The 22496-nt window shown below is 40.5% G+C and overlaps 1 protein-coding gene across 2 annotated transcripts; it reads left to right on the forward strand.

Moving 5' to 3' along the window:
- Nucleotides 1-20832, forward strand: LOC116387516 (lysine-specific demethylase 4A-like). Of its 2 annotated transcripts, none has more exons than XM_031854700.1 (23): nucleotides 1-189; nucleotides 1758-1919; nucleotides 2001-2176; nucleotides 2294-2408; nucleotides 2574-2767; nucleotides 3601-3650; nucleotides 3745-3848; nucleotides 3956-4093; nucleotides 4287-4504; nucleotides 5224-5390; nucleotides 5538-6187; nucleotides 6677-6784; nucleotides 6952-7069; nucleotides 7291-7466; nucleotides 7642-7855; nucleotides 8345-8424; nucleotides 9572-9627; nucleotides 10522-10630; nucleotides 11412-11603; nucleotides 12327-12497; nucleotides 12669-12788; nucleotides 13253-13345; nucleotides 13498-20832. In XM_031854700.1, the coding sequence occupies exons 2-23, from the start codon at nucleotides 1779-1781 to the stop codon at nucleotides 13633-13635; spliced, it is 3528 nt and encodes a 1175-aa protein (XP_031710560.1). In that variant the 5' UTR covers nucleotides 1-189; nucleotides 1758-1778; the 3' UTR covers nucleotides 13636-20832. The 2 variants fall into 2 exon arrangements, with proteins under 2 accessions (XP_031710560.1, XP_031710561.1); XM_031854701.1 differs by having other exon boundaries at nucleotides 6955-7069; nucleotides 13498-20831.
- Nucleotides 20833-22496: the final 1664 nt, after the last annotated feature.

Below are 22496 nucleotides of genomic sequence, written 5' to 3' on the forward strand. Positions count from 1 at the left end.
GTGTTGTGGTAAACAAAATCCGAGATCCGTGTACATGCGTAGACGTGGTAATGGAGGATAGTGATCTATTCACTGGGGGCTTAGTTAGCAAGCTCTCTTCTTTCTCGTATGCCACGAACTGCTCTATCTAGTGATTACGAGATATTTGCAACGCAAAGGAATAACGTATCAATCAACTGAGAGGAGGTGGTAAGTTGTTGCATGTCGAGTTGCATTACGACTGCCTCAGAATGTTAGTTTAACTCACAATGCTAATCTGATGGCTAAACTGCTCGACAGCTAATGTCGATGCTAGGGGTCGGGTGTAGACTATTTCCTGGAATTGCTATCACTGACTTGGCAACTGGTACTTTTACTTTTTGTATTGCAAGTAAAGTCAAACACTTGTTGAAATTTGTTTATATAAAGTAGATAGCTCCGTTTTATAACCTACGAGAACGTTGACGCTAGCTGTATCCAAGTTTGCTAAAGGGACACTAGCTACACGAATGAGTTTGGAAGGATGTAACGCAGCTGTGGTGTGTTCTGCAATACAGGAAGTAGTCTTGCCCAATCACGGTGCTAACGTGAACTGGCTAACTAGTTGTTTTATGATTATCACTCTCCCTTTTAGACACCGTGAGAGCAAGACGGCAAGTTCACTCCAAGTAGTGACGTTATACGTTAATTTTGGCTATCGTGTAATTTACGATACGTGACAAGAACCAATGTTAACTTGAATACTAGTGAAAACATTATGCTATCAGATTAGCTCATGCTAGGCTATATGCGATGCATTTTTGTTCTACGAATTAGCCCATGTTTCTTTAGCAAGTTAGCAAATAAGCTAATGTCACTGGCTGGGCTTCCACTGTGGGGCAGAATTAAAGAGACGCAGTTTTAACCAATCAGGGACTGTTTCAGTTGTTCCCTGCGCTGTGCAGCCTCCAGGCTAGGTATGCTAACACGTAACATACGACAGTGAACCATTCAAATTAAGTTATGATCTCTCTACTATTCAGAACCAGAGATAGCCTATTAACAATACAACATATTAGGAGTAATTTGCAATGTCAGTAATTTATAGCTTATATACTTGTGACAGTGGCAAGCGTGCTGAGCAGGTAGGGCCACAGTCCCCTGAGCCCCCCGGTCTCTTCATACATCCTTAGAGCAACCACGTTGTACTTGTTTCTAATTCATTTGATTTAATAATAATTTTGCTAACTTTGAAACAAAAAAGGAACATGATACAGTCTTAAAAAAGATTTACTTTTACAGTAATTTACAACAATGGGCTATAATAATGAAAAGAAAATTTAATACAAAAGTCTGAAAAAAGTTGCTTTATTTGTGTGTTATTTTTTTTTAACGTTTTCATGGCATCTAAACATCAGCAGACATAGTTAAGTGGTTATGCCTGAATGTTAAAATATTGAATCCAACAATACAAGTCTGCAAATATCTTCGCTCTTCCTCTGCTTAGATATAGGTGTCAGTAGGTGCCACAAGTTGGTTGAGGAGTACAACAAGTTGGTTGAGGAGTGCCACACGTTGGCTGAGGAGTGTCACTAGCTGCCACAGAGTAATATTGTTGTAATCATTGAACTGTAGATAGCAGTTTTCAATTATTCAATTTAGTTATAACGTTAGGGGCTAAGGCCAAATAAGGCAGGATCCAGTTAAAGATACCTGTCTGTGGTAAAAAACGGATAATGGAATAACTGATTCAAGATATATTTAATCGTGATATTACAACATTTATTCACAATTTGCAGGAGCTGCCATTGAGTTTTGGGATGGCGTCAGAGGTGATTTCCCAAAACCATGGCTCCAAGGGGATCATGACTTTTTACCCCACTCCTGAGGAATTCAAGAACTTCAGCCGCTACATTGCATATGTGGAGTCCCAAGGAGCACACAAAGCAGGCCTGGCTAAAGTAAGTAGTGATGCACTGCATGTGTTCACACAGGTGCACACATTCTAGTGTCTAACGCACTGTCCACTTTCCTCCTCCAAGATTGTCCCACCAAAGGAATGGAAACCCAGAAGCTCTTATGACGATATAGACGATTTGGTGATCCCTGCGCCCATTCAGCAGGTGGTGACGGGCCAGTCGGGCCTTTTCACACAATACAACATTCAGAAGAAGTCCATCACCGTGAGAGAGTTTCGCAAGATTGCCAACAGTGACAAGTGAGAATTAGAAAATCTGTTAAATCTGCAATTGAAATCTACCAACTACATTTTTAACCTTTTGATGGTAGAAGTTAGTTAATGGTGTTGGTATTAATTAGCTATTTCCTTTTATAGGTTCTGTAGTCCACATTATGATGACTTTGAGGAGCTGGAAAGGAAGTACTGGAAGAACGTGACCTTTAACCCTCCCATATACGGGGCTGATGTTAATGGATCTCTATATGACCCTGTGAGTTGACATTTCTTGGATGTCTTTGCTCTAGAGAATATTCTTCAATGTTGATGGGTTTTCCGATTGCTGACTGTGTACCTGAAACATTACTGAACATAGTGGTGTTCGTCACCACTTCAAGTCTCTTCTGCTGATTTTATATTGTCTGCTCCACTTCTGCAGGACGTCAAAGAATGGAACATTTCCCATCTTGACACTATTTTGGATACTGTGGAATGTGAAAGCGGCATCACTATTGAGGGTGTGAATACACCCTACTTGTATTTTGGCATGTGGAAGACCACCTTTGCATGGCACACTGAGGACATGGACCTTTACAGTATCAACTACTTGCACTTTGGAGAACCCAAATCATGGTAAGGACACAAACTTCTTTTCTTGATCAGATGCAGAAATAATGGAGAAGAATCCCCGGAAGTAGTTACATTTGTGGGAGTGTAGGAATGGGAGGGATTGTCCATAGGTTTGAGAAGTTTATTTATTGTGGAGAACAGGACCTTGGTGTTGCTGGAACCGGAGTGGATGATGCCAGAGCAGTAGGTGGAGCGAGCAGTATTGAGGGGTGCAAATCCTTGGCAATAAAAGTTGCAATCTACTTTGTGATTTGCTTCGCCCTTCCAGATTTTGGCGGAAGAAGAAGCAAAATGCTTCCATACGTTAGCTTTAAAGCCAGGGGGTGCCGGTCAGATTGAATCCATATTCAGTTGCTGAAGCTCAGCCGCCCTCAGCAAAAACTCTGCTAGTATTTAGCCAAGCTTAGAATGTAAACAAGACGCACGTGTATTACGTCTGTTGCGTTCAGGGGCAGCGGTAAGAAACGGACAGCCCGGTGTCGACGACTGGTTACAGGCGATCATAACGTTGAGAATTGAGTTTTAAATTTCCGATCATTGAGTTTTCTGCATCGAGTCATAATCTTTCAAGAGAGAATCGCGATGCGTCTAAGAATCGATGGTGAGGTGGTTGATGGTGATTCCAGTGAACAGACCAGGTCCAGGATGTGACTGTGCTTATGGGTGGGGAAGGTGATGTGTTGAGTGAGGGCCCGGGGCCTCTTTCTGTGAGGCGACAGTGCTAGCCACCACACCACCGTGCATATCCTAGAATCTGACACCACACTGTATAGTATATACATAAATCCATTATATCAGTTTACTGTGACTAAGAAGACTAATTTGAATCTGTGCAGGTACTGTGTTCCTCCAGAGCATGGGAAGAGATTGGAGCGGTTGGCTAAAGGTAAGAGACCCAACACTATTATCTGTCGATGTTTATCTTATCAGGCTGTTCACTATCATGGACTTAAACATCTGTGTGCTCTCGCTCCTTCTAGGGTTCTTTCCCGGTAGTTCCCAAAATTGTGAGGCTTTTTTAAGGCACAAGATGACTCTCATCTCTCCCTCGATACTAAAGAAGTATGGCATTCCGTTTGAAAAGGTACAAAGGAGATTATGTGTTTGTTTGAGGGCCTTTTCTTCATACCCACTGAACAAGCCAAATGTATAAACTGCAGTTACTAAAGAAATGTTTTACTTCTCCTGAAGATCACTCAGGAGGCTGGTGAGTTCATGGTAACGTTCCCCTATGCCTATCATGCTGGTTTCAACCACGGTTTCAACTGTGCAGAATCCACCAACTTCGCCACAGAGAGATGGATTGAGTACGGCAAGCAAGCTGTTTTGGTGAGGACCGCCAAGTGACTGCATAGAAAACCATAGCTAACCTAATTTGAATCAGATGTTATCTTGCTAGTAAGACTGTAAACATATACATTCATACAGTATTATCAACTATACGTTTATAGATTACATGCAACATCATCACCTGTAACACTCGCCATTTGAATCACTGTCTTTTTGCTCTTCTTCCCTTTAGTGCTCATGCCGTAGAGACATGGTGAAGATTTCTATGGATGTATTTGTGAAGAAATTCCAGCCAGATCGCTATGAACAGTGGCTGGCAGGGCGGGATGTGTTACCCATTGACCACACACGGCCCACCCCAGAGGCCAAGGAGTTCCTGGGGGAGTCCTTTAATGACATCAGTACCAGTAACTGCACTGAGAGCTGTGGGGATGATGGGGAGCGAAAGAGGTGGGTCATTTACTACAGAAATGAATGCTCTTGACTATATGTATATTTGTTTAAGTGGTTGATACAGTTACATGTTTTACTACATAGGTGATTTGTTAGTCCTGGTTATTTTGTGCTCTCTGTTGGGAACACCCAGCGGCGTGTCTGCCATGGAAAGTCTTGTAAACAATCATCCCTGTGACCTTGTCTGTCTGAGCTTTGTAAAGCGATGGTGAAGAAAGCTAGATATTCTACAAAGGGAGCTGTAAACCCTGTTAGACTGTACTTACTCTAGAATATACAATATATCATTTCTTAATGCCAGTTAATCTTAGCTTAAAGACCCAGTGACAGCAGAGGAAATCAATGCTAATTAGTCTAGACAAAACAAATCACGGCTTTCATTTATTAATAATCAGCGAGAATTACTGGGACATGCTAATGCCCTCTTTCTAGGAATGCCCTGCTCCACATCTCGCATACAGCTTTACCCTTTTCCTGCCAAAATTAGCTCGTATATTGTTTTTTCATACACAGGAAACACCTAGTAAAGATGGCCGATACACTCCAGGGTGGTTTCTTTATTCATAAAGCTGTAGTTTTTGCGTTGAATTCTAGTATTAACATTTTTGTTGTAAGAGGTATTTGACGAGGTTTCATTTCAAAGCAGCAGAAAAAAACAAATGTTTTTTTGTTCCCTGCAGTTTATAGTCCTCTGTCCCTTTTTGTTTGGTTCTCAGCGCTACACAGAGGATAGAGACCAAGAGACACAGAGTCTGTCTGGAGGTGCCTGAGGAGGTTGTTCCCAAGGATGAAGATGAGGACGATGTGGAGCAGTATGGGAAGCGTCCCAGGCTAAGCCTTATACCTCCACGTATTATGTCACAAGATGGCAAGAGAAATAAAGGTATCACTTTTTCACTACCCTTTAGTTTCCTGAAGGGCAGCTAAGCCTGAAATAGCACATTTTATATGGTGAAAGAAAATGAAGTGTAATGACAGTGCATTTTTCACCATCACGTCCTAAACGAGATATCTCTAATTCAATTTACAGGCCCACCAAAGTTGGTTGTCACACCAACCAAGCTCACTTTATTGGATCCATTTCACAGGAGCCTGACCCAAAGTAACAGTGATGTAGGCCGCCCCCCACATTACACTAAGACTCGAGCACCTGCGATCTCATCTCAGTCCCAGCCCAGAAATGGATATTTGTCAGTTTCAGCAGCACCTTCGTGGACAGAAACCAGCACTCAACCTGCCCGCAAAATGGGGGTAGCCAGCCTGCTCTTCCATAGAACTCTGAGTCCAAAAGACACTCTTCAGGTGCACAGCTACGCTATAGAAAAGCAGCGGCAGACTCGCACGCAGCTGCAGGTTCACAGCTATGCTAGAGAGCATCAACCCCGTCATCTCCAGCACAAAGCCTGTACATTATCACACACGCAGGTTCAGTCCTCGCCACAGCCAGAATCCAAGATTATTCTCACCAGCGCAGCACTGAATCAATCGGAAGCAGAGAGTCTTGTAGAGCTGGTCCAAAAGGAGGACAAACCTGAAATACCGATGCCTGCTGAGGCTCAAGCTGAAGTGAAGAAGCCTGAAGTTGAGCCCACCTGCAAATCTGCTGCCACTTGGACACAAATGCATCCCACAGAGATGAGCAAAACAGTGATGGAGGCCTCCAAGAACAACAAGCGAAAGGTCCGTTTGTTTTTGTTTTTGACTATTTATTTATTTTTCTAATACAACATTTGTTGACGGAACACTTCTACCAAAGATGCAAGAAGTGAAATGTAATTTTAAATTGTTGCCTCTGTGTGCCACGTGCTTGTTTGAGCGCAGGTTATGTTCTATGAAGCATGCATTGTCTTTTCTGTCAACTTAACACAAAATCATCCCAAATAGCGTGTAGTCACTCCTGAACATATAAGATGTAAAGTTTGTATTCGGAGCTCTTAAATGCGTGTCTTTGCTTCATAATACTATTTTGCATGTAGTTACTAAAGAAAATGACTTTTAGTGGCACTTTAATGGGGCATTTTCTTTGCCTAATTATCTCTTAGAGCACCGTTTTATTACTGATTCTACCAACACAACAGTTCTTTGTGATCTCTGTGGTGACAGAATGCACTTTATCAGTTATTATTCCTGCCTGAATGTTCAATGTCATTTATGCTGTTCAATCTACAGAGTAACCAATCCCCCCTTGTGGATAGTGGCGTTGTCATCCTGAATGACACCATTCCTGTCAACAAACCAATCTGTGATGAGGTGAAGGTGATCCCTCAGATTCATCACGTAAGTAGTTACCAGCTGGGACCAAATTCTCAAAGGCATCTATGCATACCAGTACAGAGTCTCCTAAATGTCTAAAAATCAATCCAACTGATGTTATGTTCGTTGCTACAGGTACAGTATCATCCCTGTTTTTTAAGTTTTGTCTTGCTATACACGTCTTGCTCCAGCAGGTGTCAGAAGAGCAGTCGTACTGCAAGTCAGTTGTGAAGAAGCAACAGCAGCAGGCCCAGCTCTGCAAGCTGCCCCGCCATCACCCACTAATCAGGGAGGTGAACAGTGACAATGGTACGCAGTTGTTCATCTGCATAATGTAGAAATATGTTGTGTGGAGTCGATTTACTGAACATCATATTTACAGTAATAATATAATGTCTTGTCTTAATTATAATTTCTACCCATTTCATTCTATTTCCATTTTTTCTTCTCATGGCTTGAATTCTTATGCTTCCACCACCATCTTCCTCCTCCATTCACACATGTGTCACTGTTCTTCATCCCATCTGTAGAGGAGTTCGTTAACGAGGAGTTTGAGCAAGAGGAGAAGGAGGAGTGGGCAAAGCCGTTAACCCAGCTGTGGCAGTGTCGCCCGTACAACCCCGAGGCAGAGCGAGAGTACAACAAGAGCGCGGGCCAGCAGGCCCCCTACTGCTCCATCTGCCTACTCTTCTACACTTACCATCAGGTGACACTATCAGCATGTATTTATCAAGTTAGTGTTTTTATTAATGTTTCTTTGGCCATGGTAATATTTGAATTTTCACATAGCTGTGCGTTGAGTCAACATTTGATAATAGGTTTTCAGTGAGGATGGGATCTATCGGATTATCATATAACAATCCTCTTCTTCTCCCCTCCAGTCTGAATCCAATAGTGGGAGTTCCAACGTGATGTTGGTGAACCGTCCAGGGGGCCGCCAGTGGTCCAAGCCGCTCATCCCCGAAATGTGTTTCAACACCCAATCTGGCAAGACCAATGATAACGGGGAGGGACAGCTGTTTAACCCTCATGTAGCAGAGGACGGGACCAGCCGGCTGGTCAGCTGTGCTCAGTGCTGCGTCCGCGTACACACAAGTAAGCCCCTTCACTGCGATGAACAGGTATCCATTAAAGTGTGCATCGGTAGGAACACTTCAGGGATTGGTAAATTAAATTTATCTTGCATACTATACATTCAGATATTTTGTTATTCTTCAGCTTAAAACTACTGTTAGACACTTATTTAAAAACAGCCATGACTTAAGACCATAAATGGATTATGCATAAACACATGCGCCACACTAAATAATTCAGCCAGTAGCACCAGGAGCTTTTACACAGTGTTGACATACAGTGAGATTCCTTAACTTGCTGAATTAAATGCTATTAGTTAAGTTTAATAAAATGTTATTATCTTAGTTAATTTATGTATTCCTCAATACTGTTTTACTTTGGTGCAGCCTGGCGCCTGACCACTTATTTTTTTCACCCTCCCAATTATCTTAAATAAAAAGCCAAATATGACTACTGACCATGCTGTGGGATGAAGCTTGTGAATGTGTGACATGTTCTTGTTTTGTCCAGGTTGCTATGGTGTGTCTGGGGACGACGCAGAACTAGACGACTGGCTGTGCGCCCGTTGTGAGGCTGATGCCACCACAGAGGTCGGTTCATTTGGCTATCTTTAGTAGATAATCATTATTTCTGTTCAAAGTATTTGAATTGCTCATTGAACTAGTTATAGACAAACTTCAAAACTTCAGCCACAGAGTTGCTGTGTCCCTGCCCCAGCTTGCCTTGCATTGTACATCATTTAGTGACTGTTTAATAAAATCAGCAAGGCATCGTGTGGCCTTACATGTGTAATGTCTGCAGGTGTTAAGGTTAGGAATACATTTAAGTGAATTACAGCTGCTGCAGCTGAATCTATGTAGCTTTTTTTTATAGTGTAATACAATTAACAACCACAGCGGCTTCTGTGGCACTTACAAAGTTGTCTCTCTACGCTACCGCTTCCTGTGTTCTGAGACAGTGAGAGTGTCCCTTTGTGTCTTATTGTTTTGGGGAATTTGTTTCCCCAACTTTGTTTGTAAAATGTATCTTTAAATTTCTGTTGCTTTCATCATTCATGCCTGCTCAGAACAATGGGTTGTTGGGAATGTGAGGAATGTGGCCCTACTGTGGCACAAACACCTTTGACCACTAGTTGGCAATGCTTCACTTTATATTTGTTTGTGACACCTCCAATGGCCCCTGGCTTCACACTGTTCCTGTTTTTAGTAGGATCTAAGATATTCCTTGTATAGTGAGAATCAGTCATTTATTTATTTTAAATATTAAGACATCAAATGCTGTGTATTTTTACTAAAGAGTTCCTTGTGTTATTAACTTGGCTAAGAACGACCCCCGATTACCGTACTCAGCCAATTGATTTCTTTTAACGGTTTCCTGTAATATGTTTGTGTAATATCTGTGGAGAAAGGTGTGTCAGACTAGAACTGTTGTGGCAGGAAAGATTGATCAGAATTTAGATACAACAGATGGAAGTTGTCAGTTAACAGCAGCACTTTTTTACAGGCTTTAAGAAAGTACAGTACAGTGCGTTCCTGACAGCTGCTATACCAGGTGCACAGTACCTACCATGTGATCCACTAGAGCTGACTGGGCTATCGCCAGTTTAAGCTCTAAGTAACATAGAGTAGAACATCGTATATCCAGACATCAGGATTTAGCTGTGACGAAGATAAAGGAGTCAGTTAGTCAGAGTTTGTATTTTTAACAATACATTGTTTTGTGTTTGTCTTCCTCCAGGACTGCTGTCTGTGTTCCTTGAGAGGCGGCGCTCTGCAGAGAGCCAACGATGACAAGTAAGAAATACGAGCAGACCATAGTGCTGCCACTAAAGAGCATGAATGTGTAAACCAGAAGCTGTAGTACAGAAGCCACCAACCTTTGAAGTTGTATGACACATGTGAAGCAGTCCTGGTAATCTGAGCTGGTCCCTAATCTAGAACCACAGATAAGAATACTTGTTTAAATGTGCAATGTCACAAATTTCCTTTTGAAATATGATTTACTGGATTTCTTTGTCAAACTACTATTTCCAATGCAATAAATTCTTTCATGCTCAAGTTTAAACCTTGTTTGTTCAGATAACTGTAGTTTAATGTGGGGATACTCTCTGTCATATTTATTAATTCTTTAACTGAACACAATCTTAATAATTAAATATAATATAACAGTTTTGACGGCTCGTTCTATTCTCTGAAGTCATATGAATATGGACACGTGCAAGCTGGTCAGCTTTGAGTGTTGTTATCACGAAGTATACAATAATTACATTAAACATAATTTGATATGCTACATATAGTGTTTTATGTTTATTCTAATGAATTTAGGCTAGTAGGAAGAGGGCACTTAGTGGACTGTGGTTGATTTAGTTAATCTAGACTCGAGAGAACCTGCAGATTATTTTCCACCATCAACCAATCGAATGGTTGAAGAGTAGGTAGAATGTCTTACAGCAGCCTTAAGAAGTAGTTGTACAAGTTGTTGTGATAGAAGTTGTAGTTGTTTTCTTACATATCATATGTAGACATTAACATGTAGTTGGGACTCCAAATTGATGTCTACACATCATGTTTACTTGTTTCATTGTGTAACTACATTGTTTAATACGTGCTCTAACATTTCTAGAAACATTGCTTCGCAGACATGGAATTGTTTGTCCTAAATCTCCCTCATGTTTGCCTTTCACACAGGTGGGTCCATGTGCTGTGTGCCATCACTGTGCTGGAAGCTCGCTTTGTCAACATCACTGAGCGAGGCCCCATTGACCTCTCTGCAATCCCACTGCCACGGTTCAAACTGGTAAGACTCACTACAGTTAATGTGGGTTGCATCTTTTCTATCTCACTATTATCACAATGCCCATCTACTTGCAGTATTTATGGCAATATGAGTTGGGTCTAGTTTTCCACTGCCAAGTAGTTTAGACCCCTACACAGATACACAGATTGGATTCTTGGTAAACGGAGTTGTGCTCTGATGGCATCTGTTTGTGGTTCTCACTGAGGACATGCATTTCACAACAGTGAAACTGCTGTGGTGCCTGCTTGGCTGTTCTTACCCACTTTCACTTCTCAATCAGACCCCTGCAGGTTTCCGAATAATGTATGCTGTTGCGTAATGGAGCAGTGACAGTCTGACCATATTTGGTATATATATTTATTGTTAAAGACGTAACACGCAGACAGTGTATGCTGTGCATTAGTCACGGTCAGTCTGGAAATAACGCGGGACTTTGTTCTAACAATGGTTGGCCTTGTCTCCATTGTTATAGGTTGTCATCTCAATGGATTTACTTCTAAATAAGTACCTATGATGTCAGAACCCTGTTAAATTCCCAAAAGGAAGTTGTGTAATATCTCTCTTAACATGTCTGTGTTCCAGTTCATGTCAGGGTCTGCCTGCCTTGTACTTCCTTTGATAACTTAAAAAAAATATCTTTCTTCCTCTTATCCTCCCCACTTGGCTTGTTTCCTTTCTCCTCCTTTCCTTCCCCTGTATTTCCTTTGCTTTAACCCGCCACCCGTAACTTTTCCTCTCGGCCGCTATGCCTCATCCGCGCTTGTCTTTGTCACTCTGGTAGAAGTGTTCGTACTGTAGGAAACGGATGAAGAGGGAGGTGAATGGCTGCTGTGTCCAGTGCTCCCACGGGCGCTGCTCGACGGCGTTTCACCCCACCTGCGCTCAGGCAGCTGGAATGATCATGCACCCGGATGACTGGCCGTTCATAGTGTTCATCACCTGCCACAGACACAAAGCGCCCAGCATACCAGAGGTAACCTAGTGGAACACAATCAGGCCAATAGTAATGAGTTGAATGCAAACGGTTACATAATTTATACATACTTCATCATGCGAAGCTGTGTTTCGATTCTGTTTTTTTTTTTTTTTTTTTTTCTTTTGAGGAAAAGTGGGTTAGTTGATGCACACTAACCCACTTTTCTGATATTCTGATACTGACACGTTTTATTCAGCAATGTAAAAACAGCACTTTTAGCTTTTTGAAGTGTGAATGCAATTGCCACAAGTAACTGATTTATGGATTATAGTTACATCAGCTCCCGTATGTATGTATGTATGTCTATATATACATGTATGTACAGTTGTGTGAAAAAGTGTTTGCCCCCTTCCTGATTTCTTATTTTTTTGCATGTTTGTCACACTTAAATGTTTCAGATCATCAAACAAATTTAAATATTAGACAAAGATAACACAAGTAAACACAAAATGCAGTTTTTAAATGAAGGTTTTTATTATTAAGGGGGGAAAAAAAATCCAAACCTACATGGCCCTGTGCTCTGACTCACTAATTGGGCGGAGAGAGACGTCTTTTTCTTTCTGTCAAGAGATAAGCGGCAACAAAACTGAGTCACTGAATGAATGAATCTTTATAGACTCTTGCTGTTTTGTTTTGCACTACTACCACTTCTCTCTCCTGTGACTCACAGCGCTGTGGAGTGATAAGCTTTCAAGATTAACGCTCTCTGTCCTTCCCCAGCGCAACAAGGCTTCCATGCGTGAGCTGGCAGTCAGGCAGAGGGTGATCTGTAAACACAAAAACGGCCGTTACTACCACAGCGAGGTGGTGGAACTGACCACAGCCACCTTCTACGAGGTGGTGTTCGACGACGGCTCCTACAGTGACAACCTCTTCCCAGAGGACATCGAGGTTAATGGAGTTGCTTCCAATCATATACCCTGTCAAGTGCAAAGATGTTTGGGGATGACACTTAGTGAGACTTTAACAACATTGATCAGCTGATAACATTTAAGTTCCCCGTTTTAGAGAAGTTTTCTAAACGAATGAGTTTAGAAAACTCACCTTTCGCTCACTTTTCAGAACCGTGACTGCGTCCGGCTCGGTCCACCTGCCGAAGGAGATGCTGTTCAAGTGCGATGGACAGATGGGTTGATATATGGAGCCAAATTCATGGCCGCGCACTCCATCCCTATGTACCTGGTAAACCCGCCTTCATGTCTCCCTTTCTGCCTTACTAGCACCGACTTGCATAGACTGTATCCAACAGGCTTACTCGGTTTCTTCAAACCACATCACAGTTGGGTTTCTCAACCCTGAAATATGGGTGGTCTTGTGTGGTGAAGAGTCAAAATGACTAAATATGCTCATCATGTGATATGTTAAAGGGAAGTGCTTTTCACACAGTTTCACCTCTTATCTCTGGTGGTCTATTAGAGAGAAATGATGATGTGACACAACAGCCTGCATGTTTTTGTCTTTTTGCAAACCAGTTAAACAGTTATGTAAAATGTACATTGATTGCTGCATGTGAGAAAAAATGTAATAACGAAACTATTCATAAAAATGGTGGTGAAAATAATTTTCATCCACGTGATATGTATATTAGTGGTTTCACTTAGAGTGTGTGTGTGTGTGTGTGTGTGTGTGTGTGTGTGTGCATTCAGGTGGAGTTTGAGGATGGATCACAAACCACTGTCAAGCGAGAAGACATCTACACTCTGGATGAGAATCTTCCCAAACGAGTCAAGTCACGACTGGTAACGTACAATCTCCCATTTTATCAGAATGTCTCTGAACCTTTTACGCTCAAACGAACGTGTTATGAAGTGTGCAAGGTGTGGCTTACAACACTTATTCTATGTTTGAGATCTGCAAGCACTAACTTCTATTTCTGATGCTTGCTCCTCAGTCGGTGGCGTCAGACATGCGCTTTGAGCTCTTCTCACAGGGCGACGTCAAACAGAACTCCAAAAGGCAAAGGGTCATCAACTCTCGATACAGAGAGGACTACATCGAGCCCGTCATTTACCGAGCCATCATGGAGTGACATCCATATCCGTTTCCCTCTCTCTCGCCTCCTCGGCCTTATCGACTCACCGCAGAGAGAAGCAGCTCCAGATCTTTGTTTCTTCGTCTGGCCTCTCTGTTTCTGGCTACTGCTGATAGGAATGATCCTCCTCCTCCTCCTCTGCTTCCACTGCCTGTCAGGCTACATATTTATAAACTACGGCTGGGACTTTAAATTACTTCTGTGTGCATTAAATAATATTCTTTCACTTGTTTCCCATCACGCTCTGTAGATTATTTTTTCTTCCTCCATTTCATTTAGTTTTTTTCTTTTCTTATCTGGAAGCCATCAATTATTAAATTAGTTCAATTATTAAAAATGGAAAAGGTTGGACTATCTAATTGGGGAAAGATATTTTTTTCTCGACCACCACATTTAGCAGCTGTAAAGGAAACTTTACACGTTCTGCAATCGGCAGTTAATCTAATTTTGTGACATTTTTTTCTATAAATGACCGTTTGCTCTTGACTTACCGGCTTATGTTATTTTCATAATAATTCATCATATTTTGCAGTGATGAGAAGTTATGCTTGTGAAGGTTTTAAATGAAGCATCATTTTTGTTCAATGTTTTCACTCGTGAATTTTAACAAAGGCTAAACTATGAGCCAATCAGCTGTTGATCACAAAAACTATTTCATTCATCTAGAGTTAAGTTAAGTTGTTACCCCAAAGAAACTAAATAATATCTCACGGTCACCTTTTGACACATCTTTAGGTCGTGCTTATGAGTCATGTGATGCGTTGCATAGAGGGATGCGTATTGCTTCTCATTGGTGTGTCAACGTGCTTCTACTGTGGAGATGGAAGGAAAGTCCACATCTGTCAAAGGCCCACGCCTTACATTTCAAAGGGCCAAGCATACTTATAACTATTACTATTACTCATCACACTTTTATTTATGCGAGTGCATTAAGTTTAAGAACAAAGATATTTTTGTCATGTCCTTTTCACAATCTGTAGAAAACCTAAGATGTGTATATATTTATTATATTGATAGGTTTTCAGACATCCTGTTTAAATTGTGAGACTTCCTGAATTGGGATTGAAGGCTGTGATTGCTAATCTGGTTTAAATCCCCCTCTAAACAAAAAGCACTTATTTTCACCTCCTGCCTCAGGAGGTTAACATTTTGTCGACCCATGGCCTCCACTAAGATTACTTTTTTTTTTTTTTTGTGTTTTTGATAAAAAGCTAGCTCTATAGCTCTAGAGGTGAACATTGTAACCAGGTTCTAGTTTGATCACAAATAAATGAAAAGGCGGTAAGTGGGTCAGTATAAGAAGATTTCTGAGTATTTTCTATCTGCCATGTGAGGTTGCAGCGTTCTCAGGAAGACGTTATGTTCAGACACATTTTATCTACACTTCAAACTGCCTTATTGGTTTCCTCACGGGCCCATGTGCAAGGCCGCATTAAATCTGTACACTCTGTCATCAACTGTTTTGAGTAAAGTTTGGATTAAGAAAAAAACCCTGCAATTTACTTTCTACATGTACCACACAGAAATGAGCAGATCTGAGTGCTGAGATCCAGGCAGTCTTTCTATTAGAACTCGTACACAGTTTTTCATTAGGCTGTCGTCTGCCTTTCTTTCCTTGCTTGTGTTTTTGAACTAGTGTTGGATGTCTCAGCCAGAGGGCTTGCAGCTGTGCCAAAGCTGAGTTGAGTGACTACATTCCACTAAAGACAGACCAAATGTTCACGTGTGGCGGACGAGTCATCGCAAGAAAAAAAGTCTCAGAGCAGGTGTGCACTACCATCGCCATCATTTCAGTTCTTTAGAGATCTGATCTCTTATCACGTGTACTTGTTCCATTCTTCTTATCATGGTTTAAAACGTCTTGATCAGAAAGGCTTAGATACGTGCTGCTGAAGTGCTTTCGTATAGTTTAACAATGCAAATGTTCAGATTTTCAGATAAGGCCTTTGATTACATTTTTGAATAGTCACCTGTCTACATTTCCACTTTTCCAACTGTCACTTGGACAATCTATTTTTCCTCTAAATCTCTACTTCAGCCTTTATTTAGAGTCAGCCCAGAGAAGTAAGTCGGTTCCTTACGCCCTCTTATGTTATGCTTGTACGACATTGATTATCTGTTACAGATGCTTCAGTTATAGGTTGTTGACAAATGCATGAATGATGATAATTACAACTACATCATAAATAAGGGGGTAACTTTAAAAATATATATTTTGTGTATATATAGACATATACACCCATATGTTCAAAATTGGACAGGAGGTTAGCTAAATTCAAAATTGAACATTTGAGATGTACTGTAATCCCCTCCCTCTCCTGCTCTTCAAAGTAAAAGAGGAATCGTCTTCTCTCCTTACAGTCACAGGAGCTGGTGACAAAGGGGGGACTTTACCCCTGGGCACAGGGTTGACAGCTGAGTTCTTTAGTAATGTGTGTGCCCTGAGGAAGTAAATAGTTCTCCAAAAATCTATTGAGGGATTCAGGTTGCTGTCCTGAACTTGATGACATTTCAATTAAATGCCTCCAGGGAATTTTTGTACCGACCGAGCTTCAATTTAAGGAAGTGCCCCGAGAGTGCCATTTCAGTTTCCTATGACGTAAACTCCATTAGTGTAACCTCAAAATTCTGCTTAAGGTTTGATAAATGTGTGTCTGTTTGATGTTGTCATTCACTTGTGGGCTGGTATAGTGAGAAATGAGAACTAACATCCTGCCATCTTCACTTTCATGCAGTGCTTTTGCCCTCAATGTTAGTTCCTCCAAATCACTTGTGACGGGAAAGAAACGCCTCTGTAGAGCAGTGATTCCCCTGCTTTGGTTTCCAACCTTTGTTGGTTTAATAGTGGCATTGGTCAGCAATGTTGGTTGGTCTATTGGTCGTCAGTCGATGGATTGACATAACATTTTAGAAATACTTTGGTGACCCCCGACTTTTCCTTTAGTGCCACCATGAGATTATTTTTTTGTTAAGATTGAAAAATCTTTAGCAACCACTGGATGGATTGCCATTAAATTTGGTAGAGGTTTACGTCTCAGATTAATTGTCAGGGTGAACACCTGATAAATCAAACAGTGACACAATCAGGTCAAACTTTTAATTTGTCCTTTATTACCAAATACTTTTACCCCATCAGCCTCAGCTGTACTTTGTGTTTAATGCCAATTACCAAATGTTAGCATGCTAATGTGCTAAGTTAAGACGGTGAACAGTATACCCTCTAAACATCAGCATGTTGGCATCGTCATTGTGAGGGTGTTAGCATGCTAAAGTTAGCATTTAGCTCAAAGCTCCACTGTGCCTAATTACAGCTTCACATAGCCGCTAGCTTCTTGTTTTTGACTTATTTGTGACTTTAAAAATATGTGTGACATCAAAATGATGGGCTGCAAGGTGGTGGAGTGACTAGCGGCTAGCCTCGCAGCAAGAGTGGCCCTGGTTCGGTTCCTGGGCTGGAAGGCCCCTCTGTGTTTGCATGTTCTTTCAGGCTTCCTCCCAAAGTCCAAAGACATGTTGCTTCGGTTAATAGGTTACTTTAAATTGCCCGTAGTCTTGCATGTATGCATGAATGGTTGTCTGTCTTAATGTGTTAGCCCTGTAATAGTCTGTCAACAAGACCAGGCTGTACTCTGCCTTCGCCCAATGTCAAGCTTATTATTTTTATGGTCTTCCATAGTATTTAGGATGATTTAATCAATGTATGTACTGTATCTAAGATGGGAAGGCAGGGTCCATCACCACACATGTGGCAGGAAAGCACAAACCTGTTGTTAGAGAGATGGATGTGTATCTCACTCATGCACACACACAAGAACAAAGACTGTCAGTAAATTGCCTGCAGCCAGATTCCCCATCCACCACGTCAACACAGGGTCATAACAGCTGTTGACGGACGGGTGATGGTGCCAGTTCGCGCTTCTTTGTTTGCCTTCATCTCCTCTGCCAGGTGTGGGGAGGTCAAAGCTACCGTGTAGGCCTACTAAAATGACAATATTATAAAAGTAACATCAAGTTAATAAATATGGAAATGTTAGCAAAAACATTTCCATATGGACCAAATAGAAAATCTTCCATAACTTCTACGAAAATTAAAGACGTGAAATACCATGATTGCCAATGATACAACTGAACACATACACTTCTTTGGAGGTTGGAGAAAAGGCTCAACCATCTTTCTGTTATCAGCAGCTTGAATTTGAATTAAAAGGAAGTGCTACTGTGTGGTCAATGATTCAACAAAGTGATAGGGCTAATAGAGAAGGGTGCATCTTCAACTGTCCATTTTCCTGTTGCTTATTACTAGATTTGGGCATTTAGTGTAAAAATAAAGCCATACTGCTATCAACAGAAGTCATCTCAAATGTAAGATATTTCTTTAACCTTTGCTGTAATATATTTTAGGGTTGGAGAAACACAATTTATTCATTATTAATTTCTGCATAAAGATTGTTATTGTTGTCTGACATGCCCTGAATATTCTGTGTTCACCAAATCTTTGTATATATTTACCTCATATTTGCGCTCTCTTTCTTGCTTTCTGATTCTTCCTCATCTGCATCAGGCCTTTTGTTGATTCCGTGATTCTCTGTCTTGATAACAATGGATCGAATGATGAATTTGTAGGTATTCCTTGTAGTGAAAAACCTACAGAGACTTGCAGTTCTCTTCAGCCCTGCAGATTATTTTAGCGTCTTTCAGCTCATTGTTTTGCTTCAATGTACGGCCTCTGTGCTGTTTTGGTTTACTCTCCCAGCTGTCATCAATGTTGATGTTTGCACCAGGCAAAACCTTCTGTATGCCGCTATCTTCCCAGCATCAAACTGCAGACAACGTTAGCAACTAGATAATGACCCCAGTGGAACACCTAGCTCAAGAGGCAGATATTTGCCGTAGGAGTTGGTGGAGACCAAAACAGAGCTAAAAGTAGAGGGCATATTGGGTTTGCATTCATTAAGTGGCCAGAAATACAACTCTAAATGAATGCTAATGTTTTGTATCTACTTGATGTGTAAAAAACGTAGAAACGTAGAAAAAGAAGTGGACGTAGTCGTCCCATGATTGTGGACTGCGGTTTTGAAGCATCGATTTCGACCTTTTGGCCATTGCCATTTTGGATTATGGTTGTCGCCATCTTGGTTTTTTGCAACCAGTGAACGGAAGTAACTTCAATATCGTTGAACTTATTTTTGCAACCAGAGGAGTCGCCCTGTGATGGCCAGAAGAGAGAATGCAAGTTTAAGGCACTTCTGCAGTCTTCAATTTTCAGAACTGAACTGTCTGTAACATGTTCACCATTTCAACTTAAAACGTTATATTATGTCACTGTGGGTCAGCTTGTTTTGTGGCCAAAAATAGTGTTGAATACAGGCATTAACAACATGCAAGCAAATGGGTATAGCTTATTGTTTTTACACCAGTGCTCTATCTCTGCACGCCTCCATATTTAAACTCTCACACAATCTTTCACTCCCATCTGTGACCCGGCAGCTGTGGCTCCCTCAAATCTCTGTTAGTCGGGTACTTTTGTCTGCAATAACTGTCTGCCTCAGACCAGTCACATGGTAGTCAAGTGACAGGGCTCAGGTTGCTTTGTGCTATTGATGTCTGATTTTCAGACACTGGTGTTAATCAATAATTTGAAGAGCTTGATTCCTTCAAACAGCAGTAAATATAGTGGTGTCTTTGTCTTTTTCTTGGCATACACACAGCTTGTGGAGTTCCACTAAGTGTTTAATCGGCAAATAACCAAAAGCTTTGACTTGTTCCACACTAAGCAGTATACAGCAACATACTGATTACGCTTAAAAAATGGTTTATAATACATCTTAATGTAGAAACACAAATAAGAACACTGTATAATTGTTATATTTAGTGTTTCATTAATTAAAATGAATTAAAATTGTTTTATAAAGCATTCACTAACCGCCATGTTTATAACAAAATGCATGTTGAGCTTGAAAAATGTGTCTTTATATTTTACATGATTATAACTGTTGCATATCTTGTCAATTATTCATTGTCCGTTTTATGACTCATTATCACTTATGGATACTTGTTTATACAAGACTTAAATAAGCTAAATAGGGAAGTTAAACTAAAATGTTGCCACCAACTCAGTTTAGTTGTTAAAAAGCTCTAGTGGTGCAAAGATGCAACGAACATTGTGTGTTTTTGCTCATGTCTTCACACAAGGATTCATTGCTTGTAAGACTGAGGCAATAATTACATTTAGCTGGTAATATTAATTGCATGTGAAGCGGCCTTGTGTTCTTTTGTCCATTGATAAGACAAATGATTGGTGTAGCTTTTATCTGTTGGTTTGCAACCATCATGAGACCACAGAGTTTGTATCCGTTCTAAATATTTGAGCAGCCTCTCTGTAAAAACACTTCTTCACATTGTTCATGAAAGGCCGTGCTGCATGAGGTTAGAGCAAACAACCGCACGCATTGTTTCCTCAGGGAGGTACATTTTTAATAACTGCCAACAGTCCCACTTTTATCTTATTCATTGTCACATTGGAAAGTCAAACTACACTGTGTCGTCACATTAAGACAGTAGTAAAACCATTATAGTTTATCACCTGGAGAGGATTCTGATAATTTCCTGTCTCTTATCAGGAAAGCTGTTTATTGCTTTTCTGTCCACACTGTATGACTCCCAGTCAACTATAAAAAGTCATAAAATATAACGGAGCACACCCATAAATACTGTTAGTTAAATTATTCAAATGGAATGTAAAAAGAAATGTAAAGCCCTACTTTTCCTTTAACCTCCACCTGTGTGGCTATACCTGATACATCTAACCTTCCTCTTGTGTTAGGGACGGCACCGACCCGTTTTAGGTTTTAAATGCATAAAAGAACCACATAAATTTGTTTATTGCATCAAGGCTTTTTGACTTTGTCAGGAACCTCTATTTCAACAAAATAAAAACAAAACATTTTTTTTCACTAAATTATAAAATGCTTTGGTTGAAATTATGCCCTTTGTGTTTTTAGGGTTGGTTTCGACCCAGTCATAACAATAAGATTATAAAGCAATAATTAGAGCCAAAACTGAAATCACAAGTGCATCATCAGCCAACACACTGACAGCCAGCTCCTCTCCCAATCATGAGCTTTAGGGGATTCTCATTTTGCCTTGTTATCCAGTATACCTGCACAAAACCAAAACAAACAAAGACGGGCATGTCCAGACATGTGAGGTCAATTCAGTATAGAGTTGGTGAGTGCACATCTCCAATTTGCAGCATGCAAAAATGAAAAGAAGATTTTCAGTGAGACAAGTTCTGGATCATATTTTTGATTTCGAAATTTTTTTTATTGAAATTGAGGGGTATACTGACAAAGAAAAGGCCCAGAGGCCCACACCAAAAATATTAAAACCAATATTTTCATGGATAAGGAAGCCCAACAAGGTAACCAAGAGATGAGAAACAAATTGGATTATAGATAATTGTCTTTAGTGTATTTTACAGCTGATTTAAGACATGGGTCAAAACCGATCCGTTAACATAAGAGATGGTAACAGAAAGCTAACACGAGAGGAAGGACAAAATACATTTAGTTGTAATCATTTTTAATTATTGCATTTCCTTTTAATGTTTTTATGAAGCCTAAAAACCTTTTTTTTTTTTTCTTTTTTTTTAACTGTAGCCTATACGGATATTCTTTAGGCCTATTTCAGATATGACAGGAAGGTGTTGTCTCATGTGGGTATTTCCTGTAATGAACATACAAATGTCAAACTATGTTGGTGAGATTAAGCACTCTTGACACAAATGATACTTTCAGGTTTATAAAATTTCTGCTGGTGTCTGACATGAAGATAACTCAGCTAGTTAATTACAACTGCTGGGGGAAGATACTGTATTTGTACCAATCTTTCTTAAAGAGATAAGGCCTTTTATTACCACATGAATAGGGGATTTTTGTACTGATGCTAAAGCTCTGTCATGGTGTGTTGCTTGCAAAAAAGTAAACATCCTTCCTCAGTGAAACTCATTTTAATGAGAGATGCATTTTATGATGATAGACATTTAGAATCCACTCAAACAATCATTTTGTATGTCTGTCATCTGTGATTACGGAGGACCAGAAAACTGACTGTAAATGACATGTTTTACTCAGAACTGGGTACGATACTGGGAACTACTTTACATCTAAAAGGTAAAGGAGTTCCCAGTGTAATTTGCTTTACTTTTAAAATACATTTCTCTCCCTGCTTCCCCTGGTGAATGTTCCTCTATTGTAGATATTTGTTCATCTTTCAAGTTTCCGATCTGTTATCTGTGCTTGTAAAAGCTACTTCCACATCAGAGACAGTGGACTTTTCTTAGTCCTTCATGAGATGAAAGATAATTTGTCTATTAACAGGGGCAAACAGTGGTTCATGCCTGACAAATTCAGGCTGTTGACAGCTGAGCTACAAGCCACTGTCATGGTTACATAGCTCTAAACTCTGCAGGTCAGAGCAAACGGGGATTACCGTCAACCTTGTTCACTCCATTTCTTCATTCCTTCCCAGGCTGATAATGGTTGCTTTTTTTCTGGCTCAAATTGTATTAATGCTGCATTAATCAACAAAGCAAATGGTATTAAAAGGTCAGTGACCAGGGATTGAGAACCTGAGAGGTTCCTTATGTCTTGCAATCTTTTATAATTGAAGACTCATGCAGACTCACTTCTCAGTTTTGAAATTTCCACAGGAACAAACAAGTGGCTTTAAGTGAATTTGCCAAGCCCAATAACAGACGCAGGATCTATAACGACAGCTCTATAAGACAGATATGAGAAATCTGTTAGAATGTATGAAATCAGACCACATGTGATACTGAATTGCTGTTGGCAGAGACC

The sequence above is a fragment of the Anarrhichthys ocellatus genome, unplaced genomic scaffold, assembly GCF_004355925.1.
Source record: "Anarrhichthys ocellatus isolate YVR2014 unplaced genomic scaffold, GSC_Weel_1.0 scaffold15, whole genome shotgun sequence".
Lineage (NCBI taxonomy): Eukaryota > Metazoa > Chordata > Actinopteri > Perciformes > Anarhichadidae > Anarrhichthys > Anarrhichthys ocellatus.